Source organism: Neodiprion lecontei, chromosome 2 (assembly GCF_021901455.1).
Source record: "Neodiprion lecontei isolate iyNeoLeco1 chromosome 2, iyNeoLeco1.1, whole genome shotgun sequence".
Lineage (NCBI taxonomy): Eukaryota > Metazoa > Arthropoda > Insecta > Hymenoptera > Diprionidae > Neodiprion > Neodiprion lecontei.
The window spans coordinates 36,688,716-36,698,610 of NC_060261.1; the positions used below are offsets into that span (position 1 = coordinate 36,688,716).

General features: G+C 46.3%; 1 protein-coding gene across 1 annotated transcript; it reads right to left on the reverse strand.

The window, feature by feature from the left end:
- Positions 1-2,630: 2,630 nt before the first annotated feature.
- Positions 2,631-9,413, reverse strand: LOC107218087 (protein hairy-like). Its single transcript, XM_015655837.2, has 3 exons — positions 8,901-9,413; positions 8,278-8,373; positions 2,631-4,801 (listed from the first exon to the last, which is right to left on the reverse strand). The coding sequence occupies exons 1-3, from the start codon at positions 8,994-8,996 to the stop codon at positions 3,602-3,604; spliced, it is 1,392 nt and encodes a 463-aa protein (XP_015511323.1). The 5' UTR covers positions 8,997-9,413; the 3' UTR covers positions 2,631-3,601.
- Between the last annotated feature and the right edge of the window lie 482 nt (positions 9,414-9,895).

A 9,895-nucleotide genomic window follows, 5' to 3' on the forward strand; every position in this document is an offset into this window, starting at 1 on the left:
GCTTGATTAGGAGACGTAAATATATAAAACGGCGCCCGTCATCCGCTGCAGCTCACACGGCTTTCGAGCGAATGATCCGTGTGAAGAATTGTTTTTCAAATGTCCTTGCAGAAGCCCGCCGAAATTTCGCAACTTATTTTCCCTGTCTTTTGGTTCTTATCGAAGATGGAATAACAATTTCAATACTTTTGCCAACGCATTGTTCAGCGTGAGACATCCCTCCACGATTATAAGGCACCGATGACGATTTCGCGACGAAATTGGAACGCGAGGCGCGTCATTGACGGCCGTGTTGATTTTTCTCCCAAGGCTTAGGCAACCTTGTCGTTGATTTCATTGAGGCACATTTTTTTAAAACTCATCTCGAGTAAAGTCGCCCGTGTGCCGGTATGATAATCAAAGTTTGGAAGCCAACGGTGCGTTGAAAAGATTCGCGAGCCAAGGTACGGGGTCGGGGTGCGTGTATCTGGTAGAGTAATAAGCGATGAAAATGAGATTTGTTGGTAAACCGAGTGCAATTTATCGTACGGGTATCTATAAATTCATCTCTTGACGTGCCTCTGGCCAGAGTTATAATTAATACACTCCTATCACGGTGGCAGAGACAGGGGTTGACCAATTCCCAGTTTCGCGTTGTGCGGTGGGACGACCAAGGGGATGGCGGCGAGGGCGAGGGGCGGGAGGAGGGCGTAGAGAGCAGTGGTTGCTGATTAAGTTTGAATGACTGATGCCACAAAAACACATTAAAACTCGAACGAGTACTGACGAAAATTCGCTCCCAGGGAATCAAGAGACCGCAGAGTAAATGGGACGCTGGTACCAGTCGCAGTCGCCCGTCAAAAATATCGCAAAACGACGGCGCATCATCGGCAGCTGCACGGTGATTCGCGTGTGGAACGGCGATTCTCGTCTCGGCGAATGATCAGGGCTCGTAAAGCCGTCAAGATCAATCGGTGGAATTGGGAATTGCTGAGTTCGACCGGATCGCCGCGCGGATCCTCTCGATCGGGAGTGATCGAGCAAAGAGCAGGGATCCATCAGCGTTCGGATCAAAAATCGTCGAGGGCAGCAGATCGTAGCTCAGGAGCGCACCGATGCGCAGCGCGGCCCTGTTCGCCGACCAATCAGGGCCCGCCTCCGCCTAATGTATTCAAATGTAAGCGGTAGCAGTGTTTATGTCTTGACATTGCAAATTGTAGCAGCTCCGCCATAACTTAAAGTAATTGGTACGCGCCAGAGTAATTATTTATACCCCTGATATATACCGCTGCGACCGAGCGAGCTCTCAGAGTTCTCGGTCTCGTGGATGTTGGTGCTCACTCCGACTACCAGTTCTATCCGCGGCCTCCTTCCCGGGCGGAACGTGCCTGCAGCTTCCACTGATTTTCAAACGAATCAAAAGCTCCTCCTCGCCGGTTCGTCGTGCCTTATAGAGCTGCTCACGGACGACGACGGACCTCGGATGTAATTCTGGGAACGTTAATTTTTACGCTTCTAAGCCCCGGGCACATCGCTCGAGCTTTCCTTATTCGCCGAACCACCTTGTACGACTGGTTCGGAGGCTTGGTAGACACGCACGAACAACAACGAGTATCTGGAACTGCAAGTTTTCAACAAGCGCATTTTTAAGCTCGTTCGGTATTCGATGATTTCAATTTTTACTTACGCGTGAAAGAGTTGGGGGAATCAAATTAAACCTCCACTTTTTTGTTTTATTCACTAAGTCAAGTTGTGCTTCGCCGTCGAAGCCGAGATGTATAACTGAGCTGGTAAAAGATTCATGGGGCGAAGAAGCGGGGTGTTATCCTTTCGCAGAGCCGGTAATCCCTTGAAATATCCTTTTATCGCGGTGTTACGTTTTTATGATAATCAAAACCAAGATACGCTTACCATCGGTCATAAAAAGAACTGCGCTGCCACCTTGCCAGCGGACCCTCATACGCCAAATGATTCTAACTTCGGGGCCTGATACTTTGTCGGTATAGCAGATCTCTCTATTTAGGCTGAAAATGCAATAGAATAAATATGGTTCGAACGAGTGCAATTGCTCTAAACACTAATTATATGTTAAAAAATCAATTTTCAACTCATAACGCGTGATCTCAGACGGTATGAATTCAAATTCGAGCATAATTTACCGCGTATTTATAACTCGAGGACAATCGAGGCTTGGCACAGTTTGTGCTGCAGAGCTTACTCGGCTGGTAATATTACCGTGAGCGTTATCTCTTCAACCGGTAATGAAGAGACCAGCTTGAATGTTCGGTCGGTGAATAGATGAATACAGTTTTTTACGGCGTAACAGGTGGTTGAAGTTCTCGCCTGCCGTCAACGATACTTTTTACTCCCTTACCGACAGAAAAGGAAAAGCAAAAAAGAAATCCGAAGCTTATGAGCGGTGTAGAGCGTTTTAACACCTCTTAAAAAGATGAAAGCTCTTTATCGGGATTACGACGATGAAAACGGATTGAAGTTTCGCAAAATACTTTTAAATTAGATCACGGCACCTGACTCCACGCTCTTTTCTCGCCATAATAAAGCTTGTTGAAGAAAATCTTATTTTCTTCAAATTGTCTCACATGTTTGGTAAATTATTCTCCGTACGTGATAAAATACAGGTGAACAATAAGCAAATAATCACACTTGATACACGTATTCATACTTTCTAAAGAAAATTATGCTGTCAAAAATCATATACAATTGAATCATATATATCGCCATTTATACACAACAAGGTTGAAAATTCTTATATGAGTAATAGATATACTGAAAAACAGCTGAAGAAATTTGGTCGTTTCATTGAACTGAAAAATTCTTACAAATTCTTATCATCACAACTGCCTATTTATGCTTCAGATTCTTGAGATATACGATCTCCAACCACCGAAGATCCAAATGGGTAATTTTACTGGAACAAACTTTATTAATTTCAACATCGTTACAATATTTATCACAAAGTTATAATACTAAATTGGTTTGGAATACCGACCACTTCGGATCATTTTGGGAATCGACTTAAACTGCATAACTCAATCCTTACCGCTACGCATACTATTGACGTTAAATTAGAAAAGCAATTATATACAAAATTATTTACACTTAGAGAGGTACAAACTAACGATACGTTAAAGCTTATTTTAGTCTTTAAGTTGATAGACCACGATTAACAATGCGTGGCTACGGTTAATTTCTTTGCAACAAAATAAAAATTCAATGTCCACGTGGTCTTCAGCTGTTTTTCAAAAATGCATACAATCTTTGTTCATTATGCACACACGCTTGTATAAAAATAATCATTTAATTCTCTCCGTCCGCACTATCGACGATTTCTTAATAATAGTTAACCATTAAATATTGTAGTTGTGATAAACAGTCGATATACAGAACATCGTATAACTTAAATCTAAAGGTACATCGTTATTAATTAAGGCACTACCGTTTCTGAGAGTAAATGGCATTCGATTCTCAAATGTCTCTGTAAAATTTTCCACGTGTCCACTTCTTCGTCTACTTGATCTTCCACCCGGCGACGTATTACAGAAACGGAATGAGAATTTTCAAGTCTTATAATTATTATTCATGCCTGATCATTTTTCAAACATTACCATGGTCTCCACATGTCGCCGTTACCGCTTGACCCCTGAGGAGGTCCAACGTTGTCGGCGCGAGCAGATGGACCTGCAGCGGAGGAGGACGGTTTGTTCGACAAATCCTCGACGGAAATCGGAAGCTCATCGGGATTGGGTATCGGGGTCAAGATGGTGCTGGAAGGAACGGCGAGGGAGGCGGTGGAGCTGGAGGCTTCGTAGTACATGCTCTTTTTCTCGGAAATTGCCAATAGATTTTCGGAATATGGACGCTTGAGGGTCTCCCTCCTGGTGTACATCGAGTTTTTATTGTACGGCCGGTCGGTTATTACCGATAACGGAAGTCGCGTTGCCGGTAAAGAGGAGCCAACGGTTCCGGTTTCCGATATCTCGCCACGCTGGACACTCACTCCCAGCTTGACGGTCTTGACATTGACCTTGACCTCGGTGAGGGACGAAACCGGGGATTTCCGGTCGCTCGAGGAGCTGATATGGGCCTTCTGGGTCTCCGGTGAAGAGAAACTCTTCAAAGATGAGGACGCCGGGCTCTGATCCGGGATCTTGAAGAGGTGCTGTCCGGGTGAATGAGCCTGCTGGTAGTGCTCCGAGTGGTGACTCTCCTCCCCGAAGCTCGAGGTCGACGTCGACGGGCTCAGAAGCGGACTTTGCGACCTGTGAACTGCGGTGAAGGCCGAAGATGGTCCGATCTTGGAGGTGGACTCAGGCGGTGGTGGAAAGAAGGGAAAGTTGGCGGATATCCCGGCCGACTGAGGAACCAGAAGGGCCAATTCGCCGCTGGGAAGACGACTGGGAATGAGCTGGACACCGCTGGGGATCTGGATCCTCGCGCTTCCGTTGTTGTTCTCGTCACCGCTGTGGAAGTCGCTCTGGAAGCCGACCTTCACTTCCGGAAATACGCGCTCCGGCATGTACGGCACGTAGTGGCTGTAGAACGGCACCATTTGCTGGAGGCTCGTCACGCAGCTGTTGAGATGCGATACCAGCCGCTGTCTCACCGCTGGATCGACGTTCTCCAAGTGGCTCACGTAGCGCGATACCTCCGTCGCGCACTCCGCGAATCCAGATCGGAACTTGGTCAGCACCGCCGGATCCGTCGCCACCGCCGTGGTCAACTGCTGCCGCTGAACCGTCTGCAGGTGCTTGACCGTCATCTCCAGAATGTCGGCCTTCTCCAATTTCGAGTGCCGCGCCGGCTAGAATCGGGAGAAGAGGTCACGGTGATATAAAAGAAAAAAGGGTGAAAAGCAGCTTTTATTAGATCCTACAGACTCGGGCCTGCGGTGATAAACTTCTACGACACTTTGCGAGCCTGTTATCAGCATAAATTTTCAACGAATGGAGAGGCGTTTCGTTCGGATAGAGTGCGAGTCGCGAACGCAATACGGAAAAACTCGGTTCTGGGATAGACGGTTGAGGGACGAGCACCTCGCCGTGGGCCTTAATAGGATAATTTATTTTCGCCACCGATCTCGGTAGCAGCCTGCCATTAGGTACTCAAATGACGCGGCTAGACTTGATTACTTTGGCCGTTACATGCGCATCGGAGCCGGCCGCTTAGCGTTGATTTCTCTGCAACGTTGAATAACGCAGTTGAGCTATCTTTGAAGACATTTAGGCCCCGAGGGGCGTCACGTCGTGACTCGATCAACCGCTGTGCAGAGTGCGGTTCCATTTCTAGGAAAGTAATTATTCTTTCGAAAAATGTGTTTCGCCGTTCACCTATGCCAATGCGCGTTATGTGAATTTCCTTCTTTCTCGATTTGGGATCCCGACCGCGGTCGTCTTGACCGCCGATTACACTATACACGTGACGTATATTTTTAATTCTTAAACTCTAATCGCAGGTTCAGTAGCTCCGGAGTGTGAGAACTCCGGCATCGTGAGAGTCGATTAAATTTTGCAATATAACCCTCCAGCATTACTGCGTCTTATGCTAGCACATAATCGATTCTTATTTATACACAGAGAAGCGCCCGTCAAGTTGAACTGGAGGCGATTCGAACGGGTGTATTTTTCTATCCCAGTATTACGTTCGAATTATTTTCTGCTTCTTATTCTTCTTCTGCGATTTAGTTTTTTCCCCCTTTTCATGAATAGTTTGAGCAGCCCGTCCCCACGCTCGATATTACAACCGCACTCTTTCGACGTTTCATGCTTTCGTGTTATTCTGAAATCCCATTGTCAGGACTTATCCTCGGTATAGATTTCTATGCTAAAGGTTACCGTTCCCATTTTTATGGTAACGTCCGTAGGTTTCCTTGACAATAGGCGTGGGAGTCACGGCTTCTCCAGCCATTATGCTAAAGAGTTACTCCTATGGGAATCGCTTTCATTCATAGTCCCGACTCGTCGTCGTCGTTCTTCGCGCTGCACGATATATACGTGCCCAGACCTCGTAAATACCACGTGCATCTACCCGCGTAACAACATTTTTTTATTCTCTCATGAGCGAATCTCTTAATTTTCTTCGATTCTTTATGATTTTTGCAATCTCGCAGAACTCGACGAAATTGTTGCTTATTAAAAATTTGGTAATTAGTCAAACTTGAAAAGTATACCTGATTCCTTATAAAAAATTTCATTTAATCCAAATACTACGAAGTGTGAAAAAGTGGTTAATTTTTTTCCATCCATTCAATTGAAAGTCTAACTTATAATACCGTGAATCGAATAGCAATGAACTTTAAAACATCCAGCCTTTAGATTCTGTGAGAGATAGTAAGCCAACAAAAAAAAAGGTACCAGGAAACGATGTGTAAGTCTGCGCGTATACACTGGCACCTGCTAAAACCGGGAAAAGAAGGCGAAGGGAGCGTTAGGAAAAAAAAAGGAGAAGAAGAAGAAGAAGAACAAGAAGAAGCTGGGCGGCGCAAGTTTTTTTCATCATCTGAAGGACCCCGTAAGAGAGAATCTCGAAGATGATACGGTCAACAATAGGTGGCTGGAACCCGAGATGAGTTTTTAATAATTATACCGAGGTTCCCACGAACGCGGGGGGCGTTTCGTACGGATGGACGGACATCCAATTGCGAGGTGCAGGTAGCGGAAGTCATCTGGGCGGAGGAGAACGGTGAGAGCTCGAGTTGTAGCTCGGCTCAACGAGTGTATCGGCATCAGCAGCAGCAGCAGCAGCAAAGCGCGTTCACCGTCACACGGCAGTCTGCGAGATCGATCAACCACCGGATCGAGTTTCCGATTGAGACGAGGATCCGTTCGACCAAGGAGGCCCTGGGAGACCTGGACCGGTTACTCGGGCCCAAAGTGTCAACCGTGCGAAAAAAGGGTTCGACCGCGATCTTGCTGGGACCGAATCGTCTCGTTTGTAAAATCACGATAATTTTGCAACCGTTCGCGGAGTGATAGAAATGTCGGACGGTTGTTTGGGATTTTCAGGTTCGAAAGTAGCGTTGAATTAATCGACGGTCCTGTTGCGGGTATTAGAGTCCAATCGATCGGTGATACGGTTACGCTTTCGCGTTTAGAGAACGATTGGTATCGGGGTGAATTTGCGTGGATCGGTGAGTGAGCAACGCGGCGCGAGGTGTGTGATTAAAGGCGATCCGATCCTTCGAAGGTGAAATTTGCTCGAAAGTAGGATCTCGAGGCGGTTGAGTACCGTTGCGGGAGAGCCGCGTATGCGGGCGTCGTGCACTCCGTTCCCACGGATCGGCATCTAAAATACTAAAACAAAACTTCAACCCCTGGCGCAGCTTCTCTCGCGGTGACGTCACCGACGTCCTATACTTGAAATAAATGCCGTCGGACAGGACGAGAAATCTTCTTCGAGAAAACCTGACCAAATATTTACGTGCCCTGCAGCGGTGTGAGGGAGTTGCACTGAACTTCGTCGTGGTTAAAGGTACACATTGGAAGAGGAGAAACAAAAGGACGGCAAACTTTTCTCTGTGAATATCCAATCGGCGGTTCATTCGTTTGCTCGGTGATCGGAAACCGCGAAATCAATTTATTCAAGTATCAAAAACGATAATTTGTCAAATAAATTCACTTGCTCGTAATTAACGATTGTTACACGATACAGCGCACGATGCAATTAAACTTTTGTCATAGAATAACAAGAACGATTCTAGTTAACTTTCGTTGTAGGGAAAATCAAATGACTAATTATTAATCGAAAGAAATAATCTACGCTTATATTTATTGACATAGCGGCCTTTAAGCGACCCCGTTGCTGCAACGTCAATTCTCTGCTGACTATGAATACCGCGAAACAAGTCAGTGGCTGTCTTCATACTTGACAAACAGTTTACTCGGTATACGATATAATAACGGGTATTTCTATTTCTGTAATGATGTTTTCCTCTCTCGATTGTTGAATCAGAACTACGTGAGTTTACACGTATGCGTATAAAGATATAACGCATGACGTCCAGCAACCGTACAGCGGGTCTCTCTGAACCCACGTTGCCGCGGCGAGCACGTTTCGCTAAAACGTGGGCACTGTACGTCAGAGAGCACGTAACCGTGTCGATCCTCATCTCGCAGTCTCTCTCTATTCTTACCGTTCTCTCAGTTTATCCCTATTTGTTCAAGATTCAATGAAGCGAACAGTCGGTCGAAAGCACGAGACTCGAGTATCAATTGACCAAAGTACGAACCGAAGGATGCGCGAATCTGGGAATGTGAGGACCCAAAATCAAAGTCAACTTACGTCTTTTTTCATCGCCTCAAGTATCAGACTCTTGAGTTCATCCAGGCATTGATTTATCCGCGCCCTTCGCCGCTTTTCCATGATCGGCTTGTTGCTCTGCACAATCAAATCGAAAGTCAGAATTAGGGGATGTAAAGTTACCTCAAAATCATAATGGGAGAGGAAATAATAAACAATAATTGAATATGCATTCAAAACTCGATCAAGACTGATCGAAACTTTCGAAGTTTCGGAGAATCATCGTTTAAAGAGACTCAGTGATGATGCATAGGAATTAGTGAAGCGGGATGATGATTTAAGAGACTCGATGATTAATGAACCATAAAAGGATATAATTTATTTTTTATATATCTGCGAACTGTATCGCGGGGGAACAGCACGAGGATAGGCGTCGAAGATTTTGACGCAGTAGGCGAAACATGAATTATACAACTGATCTGCTTCGAGACCTGATACAGGCAAGAGGCATTGGGCAGAGAAGGACAGGTAAGTAACATGCGCCAGTGTGAGTACATATGTGAGGACGATTCTCAATTTCGAATGAAATGAGAAGGCAATAAGCGAGGGACAATTCTTTGACTTGAGCTTTGCCGAAACAGCAATAATATCGAAAGGAAAATTACCCTTCTAAGTTCGGCCTTGGACATCCCACCTTGCGAGATCTGGGTCTCGAACTCTTCGTCGCTTCCTGACATCTTGTAGCTGTAGTAATCCACCATTTATGACAATTGCGATATAGGACGCGGTAGCGAGCAATAAAATTCCCCTCGACAATTGACACCCACCATGCGTGTGCGCTTAGGTGTATAGGCATGTATTCACAACATTCTAGCGCTGCGTGTCACGTGCAGATCAATGACGCAGGCTCTCACGCACAATGATATCACGCACGGAAAAAACTCAACTCACTCACAAAACACAAGCTGGTTATGCGTAACGCGTAAAACCAATCAACGCTAATGACGGCAAGAGCGGAAAGTTGTCTCTTCTGTCACATCGTAGTATCTCGGTGCATCCGGTCAACTGGATCGCGATCGCTTGCCGCTCAACACGTCGATGGTGCGTTTATGCGGGGTCGAAGTCACCCCGAGGTTCGCTCGACGACGCGGGGGATGATCGCCAGAGTGTGGCGACGACCCGGTCGGGGTGTGGAGGGTTACTAACTGTTTGACGTTTCCCAATTCGAAGACCGCATGCCGATGTAGTAGCGGGACCGAAGAGTGGGGGACCCATTTTCTCGGAGTGGGGAGATGCCGACGGCCAGACGGAGGAACCTGGGGCAACATCGACGCCGCAGGGAGGGGGCAGGACGGAATCTCAGCCCTCCCAGGACCTGTTGATGTGTGGGAATTCACGTCGCTCCTGATGGGGTATTTCCCCGATACACCTTGACCATTCATACTCGATCAATTCGCGCGTCTATCGTCGATCAAGAATCCCAAGTGAGAATTTAACTTGACCATAAACGCGCGATGCGCGATCTTACCGTGTATTTCAAAGCGATAGTAGTTGGTCTGAAAATACCGGCATAAGTGTTTCGACGTAGAACGAAAAAATTTGCTGCATTCAAATCTAATTGATCTGCGCAAATTCTAGGTAGCCAAGATACTTAGACCTG